Source organism: Sarcophilus harrisii, chromosome 4 (genome assembly GCF_902635505.1).
Source record: "Sarcophilus harrisii chromosome 4, mSarHar1.11, whole genome shotgun sequence".
In the NCBI taxonomy this organism is placed as follows: domain Eukaryota; kingdom Metazoa; phylum Chordata; class Mammalia; order Dasyuromorphia; family Dasyuridae; genus Sarcophilus; species Sarcophilus harrisii.
In genome coordinates this window covers 71311641-71326207 of record NC_045429.1, presented here as the reverse complement: position 1 = coordinate 71326207, position 14567 = coordinate 71311641, and the positions used below count along the sequence as shown (strand labels likewise).

At 35.7% G+C, this 14567-nt stretch overlaps 1 protein-coding gene across 5 annotated transcripts in view; it reads right to left on the bottom strand.

The window, feature by feature from the left end:
* Positions 1 to 915: 915 nt before the first annotated feature.
* RGSL1 (regulator of G protein signaling like 1) overlaps positions 916 to 14567 on the bottom strand; it is a 103929-nt gene continuing 90277 nt past the window's right edge. For all 5 annotated transcript variants that reach the window (XM_031936996.1, XM_031936997.1, XM_031936995.1 and 2 more), the window contains 3 exons: positions 11842 to 11899; positions 11294 to 11378; positions 916 to 1114 (listed from right to left, as the gene is read on the bottom strand). In XM_031936996.1, the coding sequence (XP_031792856.1) occupies positions 1112 to 1114; positions 11294 to 11378; positions 11842 to 11899 (146 nt within the window). In that variant the 3' untranslated portion in view covers positions 916 to 1111. The remainder of the gene's footprint in view (positions 1115 to 11293; positions 11379 to 11841; positions 11900 to 14567) is intronic.

Sequence of the window (14567 nt, the reverse complement as noted above, 5' to 3'; positions counted from 1 at the left end):
TTATATTGACAGACATTCTTAGCCTTTAGAGTTTGTTCTCAGGAAGGATAAACAAGTTGCCTTTCAAACAAATCCCTTCGTGCATGAAGTAGAATTTAACCAGTTCCAAGAGGATGGCCTGAACTTTGGTAGATTATTTGTCTAGAAGAGGGGATGGACATTTTCTCTGATACAATATTTCAATAAGGGAGAGAACTTCCTCCCTGTGACACACTCCTCCAGCCATTCACACTGATAGCCATCTCTCTGGCTGATGAACAACTTTTCTGCAACGTCGAATCTTAGTTTCTTGGGGACCCTGAGTTTAAATGATTTGCCCATGATGATACAGGTAGTAAATGATAAGAGATAGGACTTGAATTCAGGGAGTCCTGACACTGTCAGTCCACTATTATGCCCTAAACCTAAAAGTACTTCAACTTTGATGTCATTTCTTACATGGTTTCTGTTGGGGGGTTTCAAGTTTTATTTTTATTTCAAGTTTTATTGATTTATTTCAAGTTTTAACTTGGTATTCCAAGAAAACACCCCAAGTCTTCCGTATATCCCCATTGTTTGGTGGCAGCAATTTTCCTGATAGTGGGTGTGAAAAGAGATTGCTCTGAGTACCATGAATTTAAACATAGCTTCATAAAAAGGCACTTTTTAAAATTCTTTGGAAATGGACAGTTGCTATCATCGGCATATGCCCTAGTTTGAGACATCTCTTGGGTGTTTATAAATTCAGAGTTTACACAATGGGAACTATGTAGTATTTTACTTTGTAGTTCATGAATCTGACCCTGTGTTGTATTTCTGTTTTGTTTTTAAAACCTCTTTCTATTGGAAGAGAAAGGCTATAAGGGAACACCCCAAGTGAGCACTGACAATGTTTTTTTCCTTCATTTTAAAGACAAGACATAGTAACTTTTCATATAAAACTCTTTATTTTTTATCTTTCCCAATATTCATACAAATTTTCTCAGTGGTATGATACTGCAGGGAAGGGGCACAAGGAAATTGGGGATCCTGGGTGTTAGTTCAGTCCTCTTCCTCCTCTGTCTCCAGAAAGGGATGGCTTATATTAAGAATCATCATCATCATTGAAATTTGTATAGAGATGATTTGGATGTTACTATAAGACATTATAGGGAATAAAATTCTATTATTCTCACTTCTTTGATTCTTTTTCTTTAACCTTAAGATTTAAAACCTCATCCCTATGATGAGACCCTTTCTAATTCAGAAACCTATTATAACATCTTTTGCAATCTGGTGTCTCTTTCCCTTTCCAAAATTTAGCCCAAATTTTTAACCACCCATGCTGCCTTAAACAGCCCCTAAACAGGCCCCCTAACTTTTCCATTTCTGTGATCTAGCTCATATCACATTGTGTTTGGAATTCTTTTCTCCCTTCTCCCATTTCTAGTTATTAATATTCTACTTATCCTTCAAGATCTTTCAAGTCCCAAATGCTACATCAACCCTAAAAGCTTCCATGACTCCTCTAATCAGACTCTTCATTTTCATTTGGCATTTTGTATTTCTCTACTATACTTATGTTCTACTATGTGTATGTGCTATATTCCACATTTAAAGTCTTTTAAGGTAGAGTTAGTATTTTTTATTTACCTTTAGTGCCTAACAATAAGTCTTGCTCATAGTTGAATGCTTAATGTTTATAGAGTTGAATAATCTCAGGGCTCTTAACTAAAGATGTAGATCGCAAAGTTATTCATTTCATGAAAATGGTCCTGGGGAAGACACTAGAGTGAAATTGCACTTTCAGGGATCGAGGACCAAATCAGAAACCAAAATAGTAGAGCATATAAATCTTGATTTTGGGACTACAAAGGGAAAATAGGGTGGTATAAAGAAGGCAGGAATATGAATTACAAGAGGTCCCCTGACTTCATTTTTGTTCAGATTTTTTTTTAATACTTTGATGGATTCAGGATTTTGACATTTTCCAATTGAAGGAAACTTAGGACAGCAGAAAAGGTCTGTGACATGAGTGTGAGAGTCCAGAGTACATACAGTCTGGTGCAGGAAGTATATCCTCTATCCCAGCCCCAATCTTGGCCCCAACCTCAGACCCAACCCCAATCTGGTCCATGCCCCTGCATCAGTAAAGCAGGCCCTCTTAATCAGTGGAGGTCTCTGGACCTCTCGGTTGGGGAGACCAGGGAATACCTGGAAGGTCAGTGGAGAGGGTCTGTGACACCAGGGTAGGAGTCTGGCATGTAATCCCAATGCAGTCCCAGCCCCAGTCCTGGACCTGGCATCAGCAAAGCAGGACTGTTGATTCGGCATATTAGATCTTACAGCTACAGTGGGTAGGGACACTCTTAACAGCTCCAGTACAGAAAAGAATGCTTGTGGTCAGGGTCCCTAGAAATTTTTCTGAAAATAGCTGCCCAAAAATGCCTGAAGCTTGGGACAATGCACACTTCACACTGAAAACAGAGTCCTACTTTAACACAGAGTTAAAAGCCTAGTAATAGGCTAAGAAAATGAGCAGACAACAGAAAAAGTTTCTGACAATTGAAAAGTTATTGTGGTGACAAGGGAGATCAAAACACTTTCAGAAGATGATAAAATCAAAGCTCTAAGAAAAGTAATAATTGGATTCAGGTCATGGAAGAACGCAAAACGGATTTTAAAAATCAAGTAAAACATTTAAAAGGAAAAAATTAGGAAAACAACTGAGGTGGTGCAAAAGGAAATACAAAAAAGCTAATAGAGAAGAATGTCTCAAAAAGCAAAATTGGGAAAGGAGATAACAAAAGTTCACTGAAGAAAATAATTCCTTAAAAATTAGAATTGAGTGAATGGAAGCTAATGACTTTATGAGGCATCAAAATACAATAAAGCAAAACCAAAAAAGTGAAAAAAAAAGTGAAATATTATTGGAAAAACAACTAACCTGGAAAATCGGTCCAGGAAAAACAATTTTAAAATTGTTGGTCTACCTTAAAGTCATGATCACAATAAAAAAAGTCTGGATATTATCTTTCAAGAAATTATCAAGGAAAACTGTCCTGATTTTCTAAAACCAGAGTATATTTTTAAAAAATCCAGCAATTACCTGCTGAAAGAGATCCTAAAATGAAAACTCCCTGGAATATTATAACCAAATTCTAGAACTCCCAGGACAAGGAGAAAATATTACAAGCATACAGAAAGAACTAATTCAAGTAGAGTGGAGCCACAGTCAGGATAAAACAAAATTTAGCAGCTTCTACATTAAAAATATCAGAGGGCTTGAAATAAGATATTCTGGAGAACAATGGAGCTGGAATTACAACCAAGAATCACCTACCTAGCAAAACTGAGTATAATATTTCAGAGGAAAAAGTGGCCATTCAGTGAAATAGAGAATTTCAAGCATTCACGATGAAAACACCAAAACTGAATAAAAAAATTGATTTTCAAGTATAGGACTCTGAACAAACATAAAGAGGTAATCAGGAAACTGATATTCCAAGGGATATAATAAGGTTTATCTGTCTATATTTCTACACAGGGGGATGATAAAGTAATTTATTAGAACTTTCTCATTATGGCAGTATATATATTGACATATTCTGTGGAAATGAGCAGGATGTTCTCAAAAATAAAGCAAAACAAAAAGTCCTCCATAAATCCAAAGAAAGTGAAATACACTGTATACAAATAGCAATTTTTGGGATAACTAGCTGTAAATGACTTTGCTCTTTTCAGCAGTACAAATATCCACAACTACTCTGAAGGCCTTATGATGAAAAATTCTATCCATACCCAGAGAAAGAACTAACCATATTTGAATACAGATTGAAGCATTCTCTCTTTTTTAAACTTAATTTTTCATGAGGGTTTTTATTTTCATTAGGATAAGAGATCTATGTTTTCTTCTGTCACTTGACTTTCATGGAAATGTTTTGCATAACTTCACATGTGGTTTCTTAATTGTGGGTAGGAATAAGGGAGAGAACCTAGAACTCAAAAATTAAAAAAAGGCAAATGTAAAAAATTGTTTTGAATGTAACTGGGGAAATTAGGTTAAAAAATTTGTATAAAAAAGATGTCGATGCATATATATAATATATATAGAGAGATGTATAGAAGATGGAAATAAGGACAGGTAATAGAGCATGAATATGAAAGAATGACATGATCCTCTAAAATAGTTTCAGTAGCATCAAAACCTAGAATAAACTGAAATGGTCAGGGAAAGCTAAGAATAAAAAGAATTATTTTTTCTATGTATTTGATTCCCCTCCCCCTAGTTATATGTAAAATGATTTCTAATGTTTTTAAAACTTTAGAGCTCCAGATTCTCTCCCTTTATTCGCCCCTCATTCTTCAATGATATGGGAAGTTATGCAAAGCATTTCCATAAAAATTATGTTGCAAAAGAAAATATATATCTTTCCCTACTCCCCATCCCTCCCAAACCCTCAAGAATAATAAAGTTTTTAAAGTATGTTTCAATTTATATTCAGAAACAACCTGTTCTTTCTTTGGGTATGGATAGCATTTTTCATCAAGTCCTTCAGAGCAGTCTTAGGAATTATTACTGGGAAGAGCAAAGGCTCTCATAGTTGATCATCTCATAACATTGCTATTAACTTTGTACATAGTGTGTTTCACATTGTGTGAGCTCATGGAGGATATTTTCCAAATTTTTAAAATAAAAAATTAGTTTCAGGAAACAGGAGACTGGAAGAAGAGATAGGATGGCATTTCAACATGGATGAGATAATAGCTAATAACACATTAGGCAGAGATGCTCAATTCCATTTTGCTTCTGTTTTCTATTTTAAGGAGTTCTGTACTTGGACCAGAAAGGACAAAATAAATGGATGGGTGTTGATGCCCAAGAAAAGTGAGGAGAGCATGAAGCTGCCTTTGATGGATGAAAATGATCTGCGACAAGTAAATAACACCTTAAATACTGCAAAAGCTTCCAAACAGGATGGCTAAGCCATTTGCATCCATCTTACCCAAGATCTCAGAGAAGCAAGGAGGTTGTTTATTATATTTATGTTATGTTAAAGAAGTATTGATGTACCAGTTTTCAAAAAAAGGGAAGAGAATAAAATCTATAAAGTACATTCCAGTTGAGTTTAAATTCAAATCCACAGAAAAAATTTAGAGCATATCATTCATGGAATAATAATATCTACAAAAGGAAGCAGTGCTCAAAAGAGCAAGCACATCTTTATTAAGATAAGTCACATTAAAATAAAGTTCAGTGTTTTGGGGTTTTTTGTTACTGTTACTTGTAGGACATAGCAAGAGAATGCTATGGATATATGTAGATTTTAGTCACGAATGTGCTAAAGCTTCTCATGCAATTTTTTTTTTGTAGGAAAAATGGAGAGATATTTAATCAAGCAGATTGGGAAATGTTTGGTCTAACATGACAGTAATTTATGGTTTGATGTCACTTTGAGAGGAAGTCTTTAGTAGCATTTCTATAGAATTTGTTCTTAGTTTATGCTATTTAATAATTATATCGCTGATTTTTTCTAGATAACAGAATTGGGAGGGAGAATAGGCATCAAGAGTCAGGATTCAAAAAAGATTCTGACAGGTTAGAATCTTCAGCCAAATTGAACAAAGTTAACTTCAGAGTTTAATGGTGACATTTGTAAAGCTTTATATTGGCTTCAAAAAATCAATTCTGAAAGTATAAGATAGGAGGAAGATTTTAGTGGATTTTGAACCTAATATGTATAAATAGTATATTACGGCAGCCAAAAAAAGGTAACTCAATATTAGGCTGCCTTGAGAAGCATAGTATCAGGACTAGGAGATACACCATTGTACCATGACTTGTCAGAGACATTTACAAAATGCCATGTAAAATATTGGGAATTATCTTTTGAGGAAGATAAGGATAAAATTGTCCAAAAAAGGACAACTAGAATGATAGACTTTGAGTTTATGTAATAAAGACATGGGAATATTTAGTTTAGAAAAGATGCGATAGAAACATGAAAGGGTCTTCAAGTATGATCAAATAGAAGGTTTAGTTTTTTTCTGAAAGGCCTCAGTGAACAGAAATAAGAGCATTAAGAGCATTAAATGTAAGTGAAAAAAGGCAAATTTAAGCTTGAGTTATCTCAGCAGATAGATTCTCCCTTCTTCAGTTAAGATTTGCTGGATGACCATTTGTTGAACATGTGGTAAGAGAGAGCTCTGGTTCAAATATGAGGTGGGAGTGTAGCTGCCTTTTGAGGTTCCTTCTACCTCACAATTTTGTGACAGTCTTTGTCTTGCCTCTCAAGCTAAGGCACTAAAGAGACCTTGCAGAACTTTCAAGATAGGAAAAATAATCTGGAATCACTGAAAGGATCACAGAGTTTCACAAGTGTGGTGGAGTCTGATTTCCTCCTTCACAATTCTGGAATCAGTTTATTGTCTACTAGCAGTGCTAAGATACATACATACCTATGTATAGACACATAGACACATTTGTAAACTTTTTATTAATGGACCAACTAGATGGACTTTTGGTGTGTCATAACCTGAACCTGAATTTGAGTTTTTCACTTTTTTCCAGTGCAAATAGGTCAATGCATTTCACATTTCTGGGCATTTTATAAAGAGCTTGATAAAATAGCAACATTTGTTGATATCCACTGTTAATAAGAAATCATACTTTGTTCATATTTTGCATAGAACAATTTTCATGAAACTGGAAAATATCTCGTGTGCACATGCTTTCCAGTTTAGTATTTCATTGTCATCAGTGAACAAAGTTATGTTCATTCACCGTAATATATAATTTTCTTGTATTCATAGAAGATATTTTGATTGAACTGAGGCTTCCTAACTTATGTTTTACAATTAAATAATTTTTAGACAAAGAGGGATTATATACTTTTTAATCTTTTCAGTCAGATGTTTGACTGTCATCTTCAAGCATCTTCCTTGCTTGGATTAAAAAATTGAAGGATACATTTGATGAATATTATATATCCTTCTCATAAAGATTGAATAGAATTATACAACTTAATTCCATAAATTATGTAGAATTTTATAGAAGTAGAGGTTTATAATTTGATTGTTTTCTTTTGTTATTTTGGAATCTTAATACCTTCAGTGACTGGAATCTTGCCATCTTTATAGCTGACACAATTGATTTAAAACCATTATTTGTCTATCTGTTGAGATGTAGTTAAGAGGCAGCAGAGGAATAAGGGGGAATCAATCTTGAAGCTATAGAATTATAAAATCACGGATATAGAAGCATAAATGATCTCAGAGGTTGATTAGTGACTTATGATCCAATCCCATCATCTTATAGATGAGAAAACTGAGTCAAGGAAGAATTTGCCCAGGGTCACATAAATAGGAAGCATTGGAGTTGGGATTTGAATCCATCATTAAGATCATCTAACTTTAGAGGTGCCTTTTCCACTAAGTTCAAGATCTCTGATATAAAATAGATATGGAATTTTAGCTAAGCCACTCAACCTCTCAGGGCTTCAAGGCAACTGTCTAACATTTTAATGACATTATATTGGCAGATGAGTTGCCAATCTTTCAATGGAAGGAATTTCTGAAATGGAAGTAAGTATTTATTGTATACCAAACATTATACTAACAGCTGGGAATACATAGTTCCTGCCCTTAAGGAGCATATATTTTAAGACATGCCCAAAAGGGAGCTGGGAGAAAATGCAGGGGACATAGATTTAAAATCCCAAAGCCAGGAAGAATGAAAGCTGATCTGGACACATCTATAAAATGGACACTCTGGGAAGAACCCATCAATGAATTTACTTCTTGCTTTACAAGGGGACCATTTCATTAAAAAGATTTTGTTTTGCTCAATTCTTTAGGTGACTTCCAATTCTTTTACTAATGTTCAAGTATCATTCCAGAGTAAGCTATAATTGTACACGTGGCTTCTTTTACTTCTTAATCAAAAAATGTATTTTCTTAGGCTCACATTCTCATTGAAATTAATGAGTGTATCAAAGCACATTGTTGATTTAAGAGTATCTTATCAAGTCTTCATAGACTTTTCCACATCATCTTTTACAATGAATGTTGGCACATAAATTGTAATTGTTTTTTAATAAAACAGATTCTTTGTTCATGCTCATCATAAGCAATGCCAGACAAGACAATCAAATGTCTCTGATAATGATGCTTCACATCTTTTAGCATAAGACAAAAACCATTTTCATCAACTTCAAGGAAAAACTGTGGTCTGGTTATCCTTACATTTAAGTTTATAAGGTTCATTTATAGTAAAAATACAAATATGTGTGGAATGTAATTTCTTCAGGAGGAAGAACAAAAGAAGCTACATAGAACTGAAATGATTGTGAATTTCTGTTTGTTTCATAAATTATCTTGAACAAAAAAAAATCATCTAGAAGCCAGCCTTTTGTTGGCAAGATCATCTGTTTTTAATGGGGTTGGTCCTTGGGCAACAAAATATATGATTTGTATTTGGGCCCAAGCTGAATAGATCTTGCTTTTCACTGATATACTCTTTGAAAACCCAGGGTTCACTTCTCTGTCATGATCCAGCATTGGAACTGGCTTCTTGAGGAAGTTCATTTTTCTTACTCATATCAAATGTCTCAGAACCTTGGGGTTAACTTTATAAAGAAAAAAATTCTTTAAAAGATAAAATTAATGGTATAAGCTATTTTCCCCCGATAGCTAGGATGAGACCTTTCTAAGTCTCCTGCACTGGGCAGAGGCTGGAGGGTGGATGAAATGAGAAACCTGTAGCTTTAGCCTTAACTCTGGACTTACGCAAGAAGAATGTGATGATTCTAAATGCAACCTCAATCAGCCTTGCTGATGGCCCTTCTCTGACCTGTTCTTTTTTGTTTATTTCTAATCTAAACCCTTTTAATGATTCAATCCCAGACCCTTGTTTTATACACTCTCTGTTTGGACTATGATGTATGTATCAAAGTTCCTTTAAGGTTGGTCCTGTCTTCTACTACTCTAGGAAAGAAAAAAAGAAGTTCTTAACTTTTTTTTTTTAATATCAAGGTCCCCTTTGGCAGTCTGGTAAGCTTAAAACACTTTTCAGAATATTTTTAAGTACATGAAATGCAATATAGAGAATTACAAAGGAAATAAAATATATTGAAATGTAATGATGTATATCTATCTATTTATGTATATGTATATATCTATTTATCATCTCTCTATGAAAATACAAGTTCATATATCTTAGATGAAGAACCCCTGAACTAGAGAGCTATTATCTGAAGCCAGTCTCTGTGGCTGGGTCTCTACTATCTGCTGCCTATTCGTTCCTGTGCTCTCCCATACAGATTTCCTCCTTTACCCACTGTATAGCCTTCTCTTACGCACCTATCTCTATACCTGCAGAGTTATCTACAGATTCTGGCATCTCATCCATAAAACAGCTTTTTTTTTATTGTGTCCTCCATTCTTATGTAAATGCATAGAAAAATAACTATGGGATACATTGGGTAGAAAGCAAAACACTCACAAAAAACAAAAAGATTCATCAACTTAGCACTGAAATCTATTTTAGAGATCTTCTAGTCCAACCTCCTTTCTTTACCGAGAAGAAAACTTACACCTGAAGTCACACAGGTAGAAATTGTCAGAGGCCGGATTTATACCTAGATTGTACTTGTATTTAGATTCTAGTCTAAACCCAGTGATTTTTTTTTTTTTTTTTTTTTTTACTGTAACACAGAGTTAATGGCTGCCATCAATGGAACCCCCTAACTTGCTTTTCCATGCTTTCTTTTTTCCTCTTATTTTACATCCCAAGAAATTCTGCTCATTTTGGTTATTTTTCTTAATAGCTGTATTTATGCCTTTTTAAACATCAGAGTAATTTTTTCTAGTATGACACTTTCCCGTCCCTACATTTACCCAGTGATTTATTTCTTGAAACAAAGCAAAATTTTAACTAAATTGAATATAAGCAACATTGAGTTCTTCACAAATCTACTTAAAGGAGAGAGGGAAATTTTCTTTTTGTTTCTCTGGGGTCAAGAATAAAATTAAGCTGAGCTCATCTGACTTGACTTTACTGAAAAATTATGGGGCAGAAGGCTGGAACTCTCTGCTTTGAGGGCATACCTGTTAGCTAATAGTAATGACTTGGGTTTAAAATCTAGTGCTTGAGGTTAAAACTTCATATGGTCCCTTTTATTCTTTCTTAACTAAAACAAATATACAAACAAAAAAAATAGATCTCCAAAGAAGAAGGGATTCTTTTTTGGGGGGGCAGGGAGGTAGGATTAACTTGCCTAGATAGAATTAACATTTATGAATGATAGCTCAACAGCATTCATAATAGTAATGACTTTATATTTGAATCAACTGTGAAGAGGAAACACTTTGTTTTTCAAAATACTTTTCCAGATATTATCTCATCCAGCTATTTCCATTTCACAGATGCAGAAATAGGCTTAGAAAGAGTAAATGGCTTTGACCCAAATCATATAGTCATATAGTAGTTGAGCCAAAATTAGGACCCATGTTTCCCAATTCAAACAGAATACTCTTTTAGAAACAATTACTGAGTGTGTAAATAGTCCACTCAGGTAGTGGGCTTAGGCTCAAACACAACAGTAGATCAGAATACTCTTTTAGAAACAATTACTGAGTGTGTAAATAGTCCACTCAGGTAGTGGGCTTAGGCTCAAACACAACAGTAGATCTGCTGCCCAGGAATGTCTCTCCTTTTGTACTTAAAGCAGCCTGTCCCTGCCATTCCTAGGCTGATGCCCCTTCTTGCTGGTGTCAGGGTTAACTGCCAAAGCACCCTAGCTCTGACCTGTAAAAATTCCCTCAGAGTTAGGTGCCTCCTTAGTGCTGGTCTGATCTGTCCGATGTTTGATATTACTAGTAAACTGACTTTTTAAGAGATGTCAGAAACTTTTTGTCTGAAGGGAAACAGAGGAATAGTCAGTTAATAGCAGCCATGAGGCATCTAACCTGGAAGTGTTTTAGGCTTGGTGATTGTGTTATCAGTGCCAGACAACACAATGTAGAACTAACTCTCTAGACCAATGGGCCTCAAACTTTTATATTCCATTCCCTTCTAAGAGGGTTGAGCCCTGTCTTGCTCCTTCAGGGTAAGGTGTTAGTCTCTTTCCCAGGTGCAAGTATAGCCAATATATGCAAGGAGCTAATAACTCCTGAGAGTTCAGTAGCTCCAAGCCTCCTTAGCACTTGACAAAACTTTAAGGATTTCTTAAAAGGAGAGAGAAGGCTGGAAGGTTAGACTTCTCCCCAATGTCTCAGGCTTGAGACTGACAAGTCTTGCACTGGGTCATTGGCTTCTGGGTCAGTGGAGACTGACCTGAATTTCCAAAGGCGTCAAACCCGCTTCTTGAATTCTTTTTTCATTCTTTATGCTTATGTTATCATCCTCCTTTTCCATATCTCTGAGCCATGTGTAGAAAGAGAGGGTGAGGAATATTAGGATCACATATAGATTGACGACATTTGAGGTTCTCTTCCCCATTCCAAGAAGGGATCTGGCTACTGACCTGGTTTTTCAAAACCTGGTTGGAGTAGTCCTAATGGGAGCTACTCAATGTGGGTAATCTGGCCAAGAACTGCCCTAGAGGGGTCCCTTTTCCTTCTCTAATCAACCTGTCTCTGGAGGTGGCTCTTGGCTCCCTGGGAATCCCATCTCATTCAAAAGGCAGAGTGGGGTGGTGGTGGTATGGTGGATGGGGAATAGACTTTATCTTCTATGCTCCACATGAAGAATTGGATTTCATCTGTGAAAACTAAGGCCTCTTCTTGGACCCCGTTCCTGGGATAAGAGGCGGCTTACCCATTCCCAATCATGAACAGAGACAAGGTAACTCACAACCAAAGGGGTCCCCGAGTTTTGCCTACCCTACTGGTGGGAAGGGGTTTGACAGTTTTTTCTTCTGGTTCACACTGCCAGTTGAAGCTAAAGATAAATATAAAGAGAAATTCCCATCAGAGCACATGGAGAAGAGGTGGTGATTGCTGAGTGTATCAGGTTTGGAAAGGTCCTTTTGGTCAACACAATCAGTCTGGAGAAGTGGTTGTCACAGTCAGACCCTTTCTATGAGTTGCAAGGGGAAGCTTGGCTGTGTATATGGTGACCAGTAGTGACCAGGCTCTGGGACCATGAGGTAGAGCAAGGCAGTTGGAAACTGGTGCTGGAGGATGCAGTTCACCTCATGGGTTATTTTCAGTCCAAGTGAATCTTTCTCAGTACCCATATGTCATATCATCAAACCAGAACAAATCTAAGAAAACTGGACTAGGTTTCTCTCCTCCAGGGGTGGCAACATCTCTTTCCACTGATAATGGTTTGCTAACAAAGTGTGAGATTACTGAGAACTTGACTTTTCTTGCAAAAATACAACATCATACAAAGAGTATTGAAATTGGAGATAGGAACCTTGGGCTAAGTGATTGTGTGACCCTGGAAAAATCATTTAATCTGTCTAATTCTCCCTCAGTGTATAAAGAGAGAATTGATTAATTGATCTCTAAAAACCCTTCTGCTCTCAAATCCAAACTTTATTGTAAAGTATGAATTGTGCCTATATCTTCCTCCCTAAAGTCAAAATCTTCCACTGGAACCCCAAAGAATTAAAATCTTTTTCAGAAAGTACTTTTAACTGGGAGAGAGAAAACTTGAGTAGAGGCATCTTGTTGACCTAAGAGAGCAATGGGAATAAGATAGCTTGGAACCTTTCAGGATTCTTCCTTCCCATCAAGGTATTGCTTCCTTAGATTAGTCTTGATGAATTTACCTTAGTTCATTTTTTCTTCTTTCCCCATCCAATGTCAGATTTATTAAATGAATACTACCAATAATAACTCACTTTGAGATTTGTAAAGTGCCTTTTTCATAGCAGTCTTGTATATTAGGTAGTACAAATACTGTAGCATCACCCTAATTTTACAGATTTTTTTTGTCGCCATTTTCCAGGCATGTCCAACTCTCCATGACCCCATTTGGAGTTTTCTTGACAAAAATACTGGAGCCACTGTCCATTTATCTCTCCAGCTAATTTTATAGATGAAGAAACTGAGTTCAACAGGGTTAAATGACTTGCCCAGAATCACACAATTGGTCTAGACAGAGGCCTGGAACTCAGGAGATTAATTTTCCTGACTTCAGACCTCTCCTATATATACAAGATGTAGCATTATATTCAAATACAGATAAGGACCAGCCCATTTGGGTCCAACCCATCCTGCCATGGAAATGCTTATCACCAACAAGCTAGCCACTAGGTGATGAGTCCTTTGGACATTACAATCAGATGGCAGTGTGGACCTAGAGGCAGGGAAACAAGGCTTCTAATCTTGTCTTAACTAGGTCCTAGCTTTGCAAGTTACTTTGCCTTATTCAGCTCGAGCCTAATTTAACGAGAATACTAGCACCTACATCTCATAAACTTTTTTGAGAGAATCAAAATAAGTTAATATACATGAAGTATATTTTCAAACCTTAAACATCAATTAAAACTGCGAAATAAATACTCACAAAATAATAAGAAGAAGGAAGGGAAAATTGAGAATGTAGAAAGGTTGGCACAATAGAAAATTAGATCAGATTATTCCAAGAATAGGTGGCAACAAGAGAGCTAATAAGGAATTTCAGAAGAAAACACAAATAAAAGGGGGGCATCAAAGGTTAAACAACCAGTCCCATATCAGGATTTCAAATGGAGAACCAGCATGCTCCATTGGTACCTTGCAGGAGAAAACAGCAAGGCCTCCAGTATGCTGGGAGAAGGAATACTATCTGGGAAATGAGAGGATATGAACAAGAATCACAATAAATGGCAGGCAGGGATGGATGGGTTGCGCTCCTTGCTTGTGGAGAGAGTTCCCAAACTGATGAAATAAATTAATTTACCTATTTGAGAATCCTAAAGGTATTTAAGGATAAAACTGGAAGGAAGATAAAATGAATGAAAATGGAACTAAAACTTCTCAATCTTTCTATGACCATTTCCTCCATCAATGGCAATATATCTTGAGATCTCTGAAAGACAAGATAATAATTGGAAAGGGGAAATTTCGATTATTATTCCCAATGAAAAACAGTGATTAAAATATCTATCACCCACAAAACCTATGCCTACTTTCTCATCTCTACAAAATCTTTGAGAATGATTTATACATATTTCAAGGGTCTTCTTGATAAAGATGACATGAGAAGAGGCATATTTTTATAAGTAGATCATGATTAAGTCAAGACATCACTCATGATGCAGTTGATCCTCTTCAAAAACAAAGAATGAACAATAATAATAGACTAATTTTAATCACTCGATTGATAGATGTAGAGAATTTAAGATCCTACTAGACTTATAATCAAATGATTTTTTAAAAAACCATTTGATCAGTAGTAAAGCAAATAAAGCTCTTCCTGTAGCTCTCCAAAGTCACCTTTATATTACAGGGAATGTAAAATGGAGTATAAATGTGGGGGAAATCCAAGGGTGAAAAAAAATTATTTTTATAGAAGAAATAATATATAATTCTAAGTGTGCAAGTGGTTTTTATAACTTGATAAATGTGGTTGTTTCATGAGTAAATGGAGATTGTAGATTCAGGAGACTCCTTGA